This window comes from Anser brachyrhynchus (genome assembly GCF_964034855.1).
Source record: "Anser brachyrhynchus genome assembly, chromosome: W".
NCBI lineage: Eukaryota > Metazoa > Chordata > Aves > Anseriformes > Anatidae > Anser > Anser brachyrhynchus.
Genome location: NC_137704.1, coordinates 26697679 through 26712150, shown reverse-complemented (window position 1 = coordinate 26712150; position 14472 = coordinate 26697679). Strand labels below are relative to the sequence as shown.

General features: G+C 44.4%; 1 protein-coding gene across 5 annotated transcripts in view; it reads right to left on the bottom strand.

Moving 5' to 3' along the window:
* The window catches only part of WDR7 (WD repeat domain 7), a 114448-nt gene that overhangs the window by 49702 nt on the left and 50274 nt on the right, over window positions 1-14472 (bottom strand). For all 5 annotated transcript variants that reach the window (XM_080572475.1, XM_080572478.1, XM_080572479.1 and 2 more), the window contains one exon: window positions 8044-8265. In XM_080572475.1, the coding sequence (XP_080428601.1) occupies window positions 8044-8265 (222 nt within the window). The remainder of the gene's footprint in view (window positions 1-8043; window positions 8266-14472) is intronic.

Genomic DNA, 14472 nt, shown 5'->3' with positions numbered 1-14472 from the left:
AAATTTAGAGGTTTAATAGGTCAGAACAACCATTTCTAGGTGTAGTAAATTCACAGCATTTCTATTAAACAGACTGATATATGCTGCCTTTTACATCACGGGAATAGACCGCAAGGAATTCTTGTAAGTGGGGCCACATGAACACTGCCCCGAAGTTGTATTAAAATCCTCTAAGATTTTACATAAATCCTTAGGAAAGAAGACAAAGAAAAAAAGAAGAAAAATGTTTGTAATAGCTGGTTTCCCGGTCCTTTCTGTCTAACTGTGGCCTAGTTAACTGACCTAACAATGCCATTTTTCTTCCTCTCAAAATCTGCAGTGGGGGAATCAAATGTGAAAGCAAGATCAATTCTGTTCCAAGACAGTAAATGAGTTTTAGATCAGACTTGTTTCAATTTATGGAGAGAACCCAACTAGGCTGGCTTAAATGCTTTCTTCCTCTAACTATGAAATTATATTACAGTGCTCTAGAAAGAGTAAACTATCATTTTAATCCAACATTTGTTTATAATCTAGCAGGAAGGAGAAAGCCAACATGACTTGGCCGATAACTGTGCATGAAACTTGTTATTTTCATTCCTGTTGACTGTAAAATACCATTAAACCATGCTATTCATTTCAATCTGAACACAATGGTGGAAGATGCACAATGCCAACGAAGTAAGGGAAGTCCGTGCCACAGCCTGTACGAGTCGGGGATCGCAACTGCCCCTCCTCTGCACCATGGTGGTGCCCCTCTATATCCCCACAGCCGACCTGCAGCGACGTGCCATACCCGTGGGAGCTGTACAGCGGGACGCTGACCGAGGCAGCCCCGACGGCCCTGCTGCGGGCGGTGGGACGCCCCCGGCCCCGCCGGGGTTGGGATCGCTCTGGGACACACCTCTGTGAGATGCTGAAACTCCAAATTCTCTCCTTTTCTTTTAAGGTAAAGATGCTTGGCTTGGCATCTGCAAGCCTAATGAAGGAATAATGTTAATTTGTATGATGAATTAAATTAGTTTCTGAGTTTCCCTTCATCTCACTCATTACAAGGGCAAGCACAGGCTGATTTATTGACTCGTCACAGCTTATTAAGCAACAGTTCATAAAGTTATTTTGAAGTGCTCTTTTTAAACATTCACACTATTGATTTGACAACATTTGGGCACTACTTAATACAGACGCTGAACAGCAAAAGGCACTTGTGACTTTGGTTTTCCCACTTGACATACAAAACATACAGATTATAAGTTGGTAAAATTGCATGTAGGTAATGCAACCTAATGCACAAGCACACTACTGTTTGCTGGTTGTTAAAGCCCACTGCAGTATTTCAATACGACTCACCTGCTGTGCCAAACAGCGTCTCTGAACGTAACCACAATTTCAAAGCAGGTATCAGCCATATAAGACACAGCAAAACCAGACCTGCAGTGCTTTGGGGATCCCTCCCTGGGGAGAGGCTGCTTTCCCTTCCCATTAGACCAGCTCTCCCAACACAGGCGACCAGCACGGCACAGCCAGCTAGCCTTTGCGCATGATCTATCGTACGCCAAGCGGTTATTGCGTGCCGTGCCGTCAGCGGTGCTCAGCGCCCTTCGTCAGCCCCCCAGCCCAGGCTGTTTGTGCGAGATGGAAATGGGAATCAGGTTCCAATAGAGAGGCCCTTCAGCACCCACATCAGGGAGAGAAGAATGAGTCTCCGATAACATGCCCGCTCACAAAGCTATGTGGCCAGAACGTGTCTATGGCGATGATGAGCCGCGGCACGCAGAACCGGCCAGGCCCAGCGCGCAGCTGAGCGCTCCTCCCCTGGTTCTCGTCACCCAGCCCCGGTGCCGGAGCTTTGCCTTCCTTCGGACACACACGGGCCTCGCTGCAGCAGTTCAGCGGTGCTTAACACAAACTTTACTGCTTGTAAACGTGGGGAAACAAAAGACGTTTGCGGTACATGCCGCTAGCCTGATATCACATGTACTTGGGCAGCATCCTGCTCCCTGAACAACAGCCGCTTCCTGTGCGTACGTTTCCCTCAGGACGCCAAAACACGGCCTCAGCTTGAAGCCCTAAGAGCCTGAACCGGGGGCTGCACACCCCGCAGGGTGGGGAGGTTCCCCCAGAGCTCCCCCCGGCTCCCAGCATCACACCGCGGCTCCAGGAGGGGCTCCAGGGGCTCCGGGAAGCGGCTCCGAGGCGAGACGGGGCCTGCAGCAAGGGGCCTTCTGCATACGTTGGGTATGCAAAAAGAAACCTCTGACTAAAAATACAGAATTCAGATCACTCATCCCTTACAGGATTTGGGTAAAAAGGTAAATTTAATTTTTCAGATTGGATTTTGTTGTTAAAGTCAATAACAAAAAAATACCAACAGATTTAAATTAGGGCATAATATCTGCCACAAAGATTGACTGTTTTCTGTCATACGGATTGACTATTTTTTCTAAATATTATCTCTAAGGCTAAGGTATAGATTTTTATAAACCACCATTTTTCCATTTTTCTTTCCTTCAGGGACAAAATTTTGCTTGAGACACTGATCTAATCACAACAACTTGAGGGAAAACAAAACCACACCGCACCACACCTTGGATTTGTAATGAATTTCAGAGCGTGTTGATTGAAACATACAGATCCAAAAGAGTCAGCATAATGCCACCAACCACGGGATCCATGAGCATCTTCCTGCATAAATGACATAAAAATACAGCCAAGAATATGGCATGCGCTGATAGCAATTGCTCACGACGAGCAATAAAATCAGTTATTTGCTTTAATCACCACGTTCCGGGTGTTTTGTTGTTGTTAGGTTTGTTTTTAAATTAAGTTACTGAGCCACTTTGCTTAATTTGCCCTGAAAGGCTGCTGTTCAGGTGCTCGGCTGATTTATTGCTCCTGCAAGTGATGATCCTGAGCGGCCGCTCGTCTGCGTTAATTGCTGCTGCCAGCTCTGCGATAGGCAAGCACAACTGCTGGGGAGCGACGTTGCCCTCACCAGGGTTGTCTCCTCGTTGTCTGGAGGGGAAATTTGAATGTTTTCGCAACACAGACCTCATGGATCAAAAGACATTAGAAGAGGTTTCAGGCCAAGCTGTGCTCCCACGGGTGCTGCTGCGCTGCGCGGGGACCCAGCACCAGCCGGACGCGGCGCTGCCCCACAGACCCGAGCCCTGCTCCCCTCGAAGCCAGCAGCTTCCCCCAGGCGTGGCTCTAGCGATGCAGCCACCGAACAGGTCGGTGTGAAGCAAGGCACGGGTCTGGAGAGAGCGACGTCCCTTCCAGGAGGGCACGAGGAGATGCCCAGCCGGACATCGTGATGCCCCAGGGACTTCAAACCCCTGCTCTGCACCGTGGAATTACAGAACTCGTGGAGCAGTTGCCATGTGGTTTTTCAAACCAAACTTAAATCTTTTTCTCTACTCTTCTTCTAAATGATGAAGTCATTTTAGAAGATGTTTTCCAAACAAATTCTAATTAAACGTAACTAATACCAACTTTCAGGTCCAACACCTGAATGCTTCAGACAACAGAGAAGACAAGCTCACAGAGGGAAGTATCTGGCAATGTAAAGAAGTGGCACCACCAGCTAGTCTGCAGAAGAAGAAAATTGCTATTTGCTTCCTTGATAGTGCACAAAATCTTTTCAATTTTGTATTTTTAATGCAGTAAATCTCTAGCTCTTTCCATTGAAGCAGAGTGCAGAGAGTTGAGAGGCATGAGATTAGGAGGGACAGGCTGCAGGGGATAAAGCCTGCACAGTTAAGTACAGAGGTGTGTACAGACTGATTTTTGATTACTACAGAGGGCTCCATAGCCTCACGCAGAATGCAAAATTCCTAGCTTTCAAACGTAGCTGCAAAACTTTCTGAAACTCCTAGCAGCAATCTTACAAAAATGGAAAAATGGGTCTCGGCAACCTTAACGTGTCTCATTGGCATCTATATAACGGAGCTTTGGAGTCAACATACGTGATGGCACGCCCCTGCTAGAGGAGAGAACTGCTCTGGGACTGAAGTTCTCACACAGCAAAGGAAAAGTACCCCAAGATTTGTCGTGTGAACCTATTAAGTATTTTCAAACTGTATCACACTGAAGGATTTTATATTCAGAACTGAAATTAGCTCTAATCATTCTTGTAACTGCTTCTCAGTGGGAAGCAAACATCCCCTGAGCTTACTGGAGCGCTGGGAAAACAACTGTATACTTCTGCAAACCACTCCTCTGGATACAGAAAAGCCTGCTGGAAAACGGGTATCAATTTCAAAGCAGCTCCTGAAGAGCTTTAGCCGTAACAGAAGAACATAAACGTGTGTTTGGGAGAATAAAACATTTCCACTGACCTGCACCTTGCCGGGTTAACACAGGCCTGCGCTGGGAGCCAGGGCACGCTGCGGGGTGCGGGTTAACACGAGAGGCCGGCACAGCCCAAGCAGACTTCCCGGGAGCCCACCGAGCCTCCGGGGTTTAACGGCTTAAGATTAGGAGAAACATCGTGGCGGGGAAATTAACTCCATGATCTCTGAGGCCCCTTCTGACCTAGTTTCCACAGATCTAAGAATTTTTTCAAATTTGACAGATTTCCCTCAGAGAGGACTCCGAAGGCCGACGCAGGCACACCCCACCACAAAGGCTACTCCCTTAACGGCAGAGCCACGATTCAAACACAGGAGCGATAAATTTCCTATGCTGTTAAAATTGCACTTGCTTTGAAAAATAAATCTTTTCTTCATGCTAGGCTAATGACTTCATTGTTTTGCTGCAAGCTTCCAGAGACACAGCTAAACAGTGTAAAGGTATCTGCTCAAACATGGGAAGTGTTACCAACACGGCCCTACAACAAAAAACCCCCTTTACAACAGATCGTGCGGCCCTGTACAATTACGGAGACGTGTATTTCTATTTCTATCTAGAATTTTCACTTGCTTCTCCCGCCTAACAGGCGGGAAGTCAGCTGCTAGGAATTGGGGAGATGATAATTAAAAAATAAAAAATGGTTTCATGAGCCTGAGTTAGGAACCTAACTGCTGGCTGGCTTCAGATTAAGTAACTTAGTACAACTGGAGAGACTGCCGTGGATTATAGCACGGAAACCCTAAAATTCGCTTTGGAAGGAAGGAAGCATGAACACACAGCCTGCAAAAACAATATAAATAACTCAACGCCGTGAACGTGCTGTCACATATGACACTGACTGAGTTAAAGGGCAAAATGCTTATCATTAATAACTATATTGACGGCAGATGCTTTGAAAAATACACTGCATTAACAACAGAATCAAGGATTTTCATATTCAGGACAGAAGAGTCATTCAGATTTATCAGCCCATTAACTTTATAAACACAGCATTAGCTGCAGTTTAAGTGCAATGTGGTGCATCTATAATGAGAAATTCTTTGGGTGGCATTTTATAATTAAATATCTCATGAACTACTTGTAAGGTCAACAGAGATTAATGCAGGATGTCAGGCAAGGTCACTGTATGGATTTCAGAATTCCACTCTCTCAAAAAGGCATCGTCACAATTACTATTTTCTTAAATATAGTAAATCACAACGTGCGCAACTTACGCTGCAAAAAATATGCACACATTAACAGCGTAAATGAAGAAGTAATTCATTTTGGCAAGTTCTTTTGAAATAGAAAATATGGCGCTTTTAGGACACACGCGATTTCTCTCATTGATTCAGATGGCCCGCTCAGTTTCGGTAGATGATAGCGAAATACACTGACTGAAAAATGACCGCATCTTAATGAAGTCAGCCTAAAGCAGAGGAGAGGAATCATCCGAACCGGTTTCTGGAGGGGCTGTCACAGGGGTGGGCAGCAGGCGACTGCAGCAGACCCAGCCCTCCAGCACCCCTGGTTGTGAGCAGGGGAAACGAAGCTGTGCTCCACTTGTGAGCGGTTACAGGGCAGCCGACTCCGTGCTGGAGGACGTCCATCCAGCACCAGGTGTCCCTCAGCACGTGCTGCAGGGCGCTCTGCTACCGAGAATTCAAAGTGGGTGAAAAGCGATCACTTCTTTACGTAAGCGTCTGCTGCTTCATGCCATCCTACTGCCACCTTTCACAAGGTACCAGCCTTCACCTTATCAGCTCTTTTTATCTGTTTTGAAGTGCCAAGGAATATTTTCTATGTCACTGGAAGACACAGAAATAACCTGTATGGTGCCTTAAAGTCAAAATAAGACAAATCGAAGAAAAACTGCAAGTCCTAGTGCATACATGCAGCTTTGCTTTCACTTGTTCCAAGAAATGTTTAATTTTTGAACAACTGCTCAGTTTTATAAGTAATTCCTTCTGCAGTTATATACATGGAGTAAGGACTAGAATGGATTTTTAAGCAGTATGCTTATAGAAAGAAAAAACACCCTGAGAATGGCATTATCTGGTGATTCCTTAAGCCTTTGCCTACTGTGTCCCCTTGTGAGAGGCCCTTGCACAGGCAGGCTGGGAGTCAGGCCCACAGGAGACCTCACGAATTTTCCAGCTGAACTTCCTCTCCTTGAGCACTATAATAGCAAGGGCTGTACGTAAAATGTGATGGAGATGATCAAGTTCACGGCTAACGCTACCATCAACCAGAAGTGTAACCCATCATGTCCTGTATTTTTTCCTCCAATTAGTCTTTACTTTGTCAGGGTTGCAACAACTCTCTTGTGTAAAGAATTCTCCTAAAAGGAAGATGTGAGTGATACCTGCAGCCTGGATTACTTGCTTTGGGTGTGAAGGGGGTCTCAGTAGCAAACAATATAGCGCTTGCCTTTCACAATCCAAACCGTCACAGGCAAAAACGTTCTGATCTTCTTCTGGCTTTCCATCCATTTCAGATATTACTTTATAGCCTGGATCTAAATTTACAGTATTTTAGCGTGTCAAGCTTCATTTACATTAAAGCCTGAATTCCAACCTATCAGTCAGCCAGACAGTCGTGCAGGGTTTCTGAGATGATGATTAATAGGAGTTCAAAGATGGAGCTTACAGCTCTGCTAAGCCTAATGTAACAAAAATAGCAAGCAAATAGATAAAAACACTGGGAGAAAGAAGTTGTGAATAGCTCTGAGCTGAGACAATACGCTCATTTTCTACTATTTGTGTTTTTCACTTTTTCTCAAAGGCACTTGGGCATCAGGTGAGGCCTGAACCAGGGCAGGAGGAGAAATCCTCTGCTGTGGGATTATTTCATAACCAACCACACAGTTGACTTTTCTTCAAGCAATCCGGACAATGAGTCTGTAGTGCTGCAGTGAGATCTTACAGAGATAACAGAAGGGACTTTTGTCAGACTCCACATATAACAAAAGCACACCAGCATACTCAGGAACCTCGCCAAAATAATTGCAGGAATCCAGGGCACTGAAGGTGCATCTGCTTCCATTAGATTTTGCAATGCTAACATGAAATAGTCAATACACAGATATGTAACCATCTAATAACATCAGATCATGCTTACTGTTTGTTGCAAGGGTAATTACAGTAGCACTGCAGGACCACATTTCACATGGGACCAGAATGTAACATTTTGTATAGCATTTTCCATTAAATTCATCTGTTTCTGACTTTTAAACCAGACATCTTGCCCTCCCCCCCCTTTTTTTTGGCATCACCAAGTACGTTTTCCTATTGATGCCTATTGATCCACTTCCCAAAAAGTACGTGTGGTGTGCGAGCTAACCGAGCCAGCGCCCAGTTACAGAAGGAACAGCTCCACTACGAGCAGGAGCTACCAAGTGCTGAACACGAAGATCAGCCAGCAGAAGAGTGAATGCAGTGACTGCAGGACTGCTCCTGCAGCACTCGGGGCCCCCTCCAGCAGCACCGCTGCAAACCCCACACCCGGGCACTCCCCACACCTCCGCTCCCTCTACCCACACTAATTTCTTAGCGACCTCTTATTGTGACTCTGCTTATTTGTACGTTCAAAATTTCTACTCTATTTTGTCCTCTGAAAGGAAATTTTTAATGACTTGGTTTGTACTGAAACGTAAGTATATGACTGAGTTATACCATCCCACCCTCACCCCAAAACACCAGAACAAGGGAAAAGAGCACCCAGGATACTCACACGTATGCCTCGCCAGGGAATAATTTGATCCACCACTAGTTAAACCAAATCCCTCGGGAATTTGACTAGAGCTACGTGGCCGAGTCAGGAGTTTGGGAGGCTCAATTTCAGCTCCAAATTCTGCCCCGATCACCCCCAGCAAGACGATGGCAGTAGCTTGCTTCCTGCGCTCTTCGTAAGAGGTAGAGATTTTCTTCATCTGCGGGAGACCAGACAGGCAACCTAAAATGAAAACAAAGAAGCAAGAGGAAAATAAATAGCAGGGCTGTTCTTAACACTCCCAACATCGTGTTTCCCAGAGAAAATAAAAGAGGTTTCCATTTAACCTAAAACGCCTTCAGGACTGTTACTTCCCTCACCAGGATTTGCAGCCACTACAGATGATGCCATTTTACTTCTCAAAACCTGCATCGCGCAGTAGAAGCCTAAATACCAGCGTTTGCAATGGCCAGCCTCAAAGCCACCTACCCTTCAAAAACTGCCAAAATCTCACTGTAAAAAGAACAACAACAAAAAACATTTCAGAGAGCTTTATTTGTTCATCTGGAGAACAAAAAACGAAACACAGGGAATTCCGTGTTTACCTGCCTTTGTGAAAGGTGGTATTTGGTTTGCTTCTTGTTAACATCGAATTTCGGTGGCTATCAATCTTTTTATTTATTTTATGAGATGGATTTTTTAAAATATACTTCTATTATAAAAAAGCATCCTTTTGTGTTAGCGTACACCATCATATTCCAATTCTTACTACATTTTAACATACCAACAGACCGGTATATGTCATTAAACTGACCTAGTATTTTTGTACACTGAATGTTGCATTTTGTATTTTAATGAACGTTCTCATAAATGGTGGAAAAACCTCATAGTATACATTTTAACTAAAACTCTAAATTCTACGTTGTTAGTGAAATTAAAAATGCCAGGGCTGTATTAGAGTAACTAGATGGTGGTGGTTTTTTTTTTTTTGGATAAAGAAACAAAATCTTGGGAGAAATTTACTGGGCTGAAGTACATTATTCCTTTCGTCTGACAAGCACAGTTCACTTTCAGCTACGTTACTAATTCACACTATCCCAGAAATGCCCCACCATATATGCTACGAAAATAACGAAGTCTTAATCCTCCTTACAGTGCTCGGCTGTTAAACCTTTGCTGAGTTGTCGGAAGGCAGCACCTGGCACGGAACGAGACTTAGCGGGCTCGTAGATTAACGAAGGGCGAACTAGCGAGTCGCGCTGCGTCTGCCTGCGCTAACGACATTCGCGGGGCTCGGGAGGACACGAAACACGACGTATGAGAAGAACTAACCGAATTTGAGAACCAGCATCAGGCGGCCATCCCAGTTCAGGCAACGTCGCCGCTGTGACAGCAACGTGCCAGCCAAAGAGGAGCTGAAAAACAACTAAAAGCTTAACAATGGTAGGGAGAGGGGGGGGAAAAAAAAATCAATAGTAACTGCCTTCAGAGGAAGAAGGATGAAAAGGGGCTGCAGGAGACAAAGCAAGAAGTGTAACAGTCCTAATTGTTCCGCAATCACTTATCCGACCGGCCATCTGCGGACGCGGTGCCCCCCAACATCTGCACGCGGGGCGATGCGGGGCCAGCCCAGGTGCCTGCACCGAGCCCGCCGTGACGCCTCGGATCAAGATGAATCGGTGCGAACTCCTGATCCGAGATTGTTTTATACCGTTTAATTTAGTTTCTGGCCCTGCTTGGATGAGCACAGCTCTGGTTATGGATTTCTGTGGTGACGTGCTGCGGCAGGCGCGGGGCGCAGCCAGCGGAGCAGATGCTGGAGCAGGGCCGCGGGATGCTGATCAATAGGCAAGGCGCTGACCCTGGCGCTGCCGCCACGGCCACGGCTCCGAGGCGGGGAAGAAAGGAAGAGCGACCACATGTGCTGCTTCCAGGAGGAAATTAAACGGCGGGGGCACTCCCCTGCCCTTGCCTTTGGCTACAGCGGGAGGAAGTTAACCCTTCGGTACGTCCCCGCGGCAGGCGTGCAGCATCCTTTACATCCTAGGCCTGCTTCGACACAACTTCCCCGTGTCTTCTTCAAAGGGCAAATCACGAACCCGGGGGCAGCTGCTGTGAGATACTCTTTGCTAACCCAACAATAAATCTGAGCCGGGACGGGCCATGAAATATTCCTCGAGTGTTTCACTGGCATAGGATGCTCTTCATCCTGCTCACTGCTGCAGTACAGTGTTTTCTACCTCAAAACAACAACAAAAAACAACAGAAAAGAAACTAAAACCAAACCCGAGCCAACAAACCAAAAACCAACACAGCCAGTCCCCCCCCAACAACGTTCCTCCCCAAAACCTCCAAAGGAAATTAAAAAAAAAAAACAACCCACAAATATTTTTTACTTTTTTCTGAATTACTAACGGAAACGTACAATTAATTGCAATGATTTCCTACAAATAAACTGACAGCCATTTGGGAGATTTTCAAATGAAATAACGTCTATAAAAGTAGTCCTTCCTACGCTTTCATTTGTCTCATGAAAATTTGGTATTTTCTCCCCGCGACGTGCCTCCATTTAATCATGCTAAAGGGTGACACGGAGATCCATTTTCTTGACAGGACGGTTGATCACCCTATCACAGGGAGAAAATTAATAACCTCAAATAGCTCTATGTGGAAAACAGAGGCTACGCTGGTGAGAGGACAAAAACGCTCTACATTTTAGTTGTAAAAATAGCAGGCTCCCGGTACCGCAGAGCAGAGAAACCGATCGTGTCCGTGGCTTTGCTTATCCGGGTTTCCTTCAGACGAAATGACCACGTTAAATATTTCAAAACGCGTCGGCTTGTGGGACTTAAACCTACCCACCTGCTTAGGGGAAGGTAACACAAAGCAACAAAGCATCTTTACAAAGGGTTTAAAATACAGGTAAAGCGTTTCCGAAGTTTAAATTGTTTAAAAGGCTGCGAGCTATTGATTGCTTCATTTAAAAAGCAGTCAGAGAGTGCAGCCACGAGGTCAGGGTAAATTTAACAGTTTGGAGCACTTTACTAAATAACTCTAAAGATCACGTTAATTGGCTTTGCACAGTTCTTGGGTAAAATTAATTTTATCCTGGCTTACAATAAAAGGATTAAAAGACAAATTAAGTTCCTCAGGTTTAACTGGAATAGGGATCAATGGATGTGAATGAAGGCCGCGGGCGGATTTACGAGAGGTGGTTCTGCGCAGGTACCGCAGCCCGGGGAGCTGTGACAACCCGCACGCACCCCACGGCCGTGCGATGCCTCCGCGGATGCCTCCACGCTGCCAGAAATTCAGGATACCGGGTGCCAATAGGAAAAGGTATTGGGGTGTAAATGCAATGTGCAAGAGAAAATTGGGCCCCTGGGTGAGGGCAGCCTCGAGCCTCCCCATGGCCCAGCCCTGCTGCTTCTCTCCACGCTCCCAGCTGCGAGCAGCGGGCCAGGGCCAGGTCCAGCCGCATACACAAAAGAGGCAAAAGTACAATTTTTTTTTCCTCCCCCTTCTGGAGCAATTTATTTCTACGTCTGGACATATGGAAGATTCACACCTTCCTAACGCTGTGCCCCTCACCTCTTTTTACCTGAAGCAACTCCATATCTTCAAAGCATTTATGAAATGTACATGAGTGCAGACAAAAACCTCACCTTGCGAAACTCACTTTTGTTCTCCTCCATTACAATTATATATATTTTTAACTTGACTGCCACTGTGACAGTCAATCCGTGCCAGTCCAGCACAACGCAGGACTCTGGCAGCGCAGGGGCAAGGCAACGAGACCGTCTGTGATTGCTGCCTCCAAGCGTTTGTCTCCTACGGTTATTGAGCGTTTTTATAATCGTCATTGTGCTGTCTTCCCAATACTTCAGTTGGGCTATTCCAGGAAGCACAGATGAGATGGGGAATCAAACATGGATTCCCACAGTAGCTTGCTCGGACAAACACAACACATTTTGTAATCACTTTTTAACCATTCCTATAATTGAGAGCAGAATTATAAAAGATTAAAAGCAGAAGAATACACTGCAGCATTACTTTTATGCAGTTGAAATGAAGAGTTTCAATAAAACTTGCTCAAGAACAGAAATACAGGCGTCTTGGTTCCATAACAATTAGTATTTTTAAATCAATCTTTTCCTGTGTTTTATATCTGCTACCAAACTATTAGACAAGGAAGGGAGCCACAGAAGAAGAAACTAATGTATCTTGTGAAAATTTCTGCTCATTTTCTATTGTTCTCACTGATAAGGTACACGCATTTTAGGAAGAGATACGTATGTTTAGATCATGAAAGAAGACTTGATACCATCACTTGAAAATAAATTTAGATAAGGATGCGCAAACGAATTGCTCTTGAATCACTTTTTTTTCCCTTTTTCTTTTTTAAGATTCCCCTCCCCAAAAGGTCTCCTCCCTACTGGCAGGCTGTGCTGATTTACTTGATAACGCCTGTCTTGTTATTTTCTTCTCACGTCTGCAGGAAAGTATTTGAAATAATGGGGCATTGTCACTACTGTAAAAACTGGAAGCGTTTAAACTTTATTTTTCTAATATTTCAGAGGGCATCTTACAACAGACAAGTTTAATAATTAAATATCAGTAAGTCACATAGCTTTGTATTATTAAAGCCAGGACATTTTTCTGGTTTGCTTTTTGATAACATATTCCCTTTGTGGTGCCAGTAACATGGTTTTACGCAGCTAGCCAGCTGCAGCACCCTCGAAAGAAGGAGAACAGAATGATAAAACCTCCCATGGTAAATAATAACATTGATTAGATAAGTATACAATTTTTATTTTAATTTTTTATTTATTTTTAAGAAAAGACTTGCAGCCATTCCCCCCCCCCCAAAAAAAATGTTTACAAAATTTGAATTAAAAATGACTTTTTGTTCAGTCATTTACGAGCTGATGTGAAATCCCATGGCTCTGACTCCGCTGCCCACCTCTGGTCAGGTACCCGGAGGTCAGAACCCACATGTAAATCCCTGCGCTGTATCCACGTGGCATATGAGGATAACAAATGTTGAAAAATTGCAATGTATATGTTAATTAAAAATGACAGTATTTAGGATAAGCAAACCTGCCAGGAATCTGTTACCCTACAACCAAAACACCACCTAGCCGCTACTGGCAACCATAAGGGTTAAGGCGCTGATTTTCTTCTGCATAGGTGGTGCTATTTTAAGCCAATAGTGTGTTTAAATCCACCCCAATGAAATCAATACGGCACTGCTCTACTCAAGGTGAGACCAAATAAACCTGTCGGAAGCTTTGAGAAATAGGCTTTGCAGTACACTTTGAGTGCTAAGTGCCTTTCAGTCCAGAGATCTGTCATTAAATAATCATTAGCCATCATTCATTCTTCCTAAAAAGCTCAACGCCTGAATCTGTTCGGTATCCGCTACGCATTAGTACAGGCTGCCGCGTGCTCATTAGCACTTAGGGATGTTTACACCGCACCTTAACAGTGCAATTCCTTGTCCCAGCACACCTGCAAACAACGGCTTCGCCGAAAACCCAACTCTTACACCACTGCCCACGGCGGGTAAGCCTATTCCACGTGCAAAGCCTATCCTACAAATTGCACAAACGAGCGTTTAATTTACTCGACCTTGTCTTGCAAGAAACCAAAAGGAAAATGTGTAAGATGGTTATTTTTCTATTCACTCATACCCTTTGAATTTACCAAAAATGTTTCATACCTTGGAAAAGCTGAACAGCATCGCCCAAGTGCCAGTGTGCTTCACGTGTTCAGATAGGCTAGTCATAGATGATATTTATTAATTACTTTCATACGGCTATAGAGTTTTATTTGTTCTCTCTGCAACTTTCTTTCTTTTTCTTTTTTTTTTTTTTTTGGAAACATTGACTCGAGTGCCGATTATTACTCTAAAACGAGGCCATAGGAAACCGGTAACAAACTGATTTCATCTAACTGCAACTACTGGAGTTGCTGTAGTCAGTCCCTTTCTGCCCGTAACACGCTGTGAAGTCAGTCCCTTTCTGTCTGTAATCACAAAAACAAAAAGCATTTAATAAACTTACTATCTGACAGCAAGTAAAGCAATAACAAATTTCATTTTTTGAATATACAGGCATGGAGTTCAGCTATTATCTCTTAGCATTTACCTTTCATTTTCTCACCAACGCCTTGTGAGCTGTGTGCTGAAAATGTTTTTATTTCCTTTCAAAAAGCAAGGAAACCAATTAGCTGAACTCCTCAGCATGCGTTTTCAGCAACAAGCTCAACTAAGCAATCATCATCGTCAACTCATTTAATTCCACTGGATGCCATATGGCCTGAAGTATTTAATAACTCGGGAATAAATTTACCAGAGCAACATTGGATTGTCTCATATCACAGCCGAAAACCACAAATATAAGTTATGAAGTATTAATTGGACCCTGACCTCATTACTTCCATTTTTAA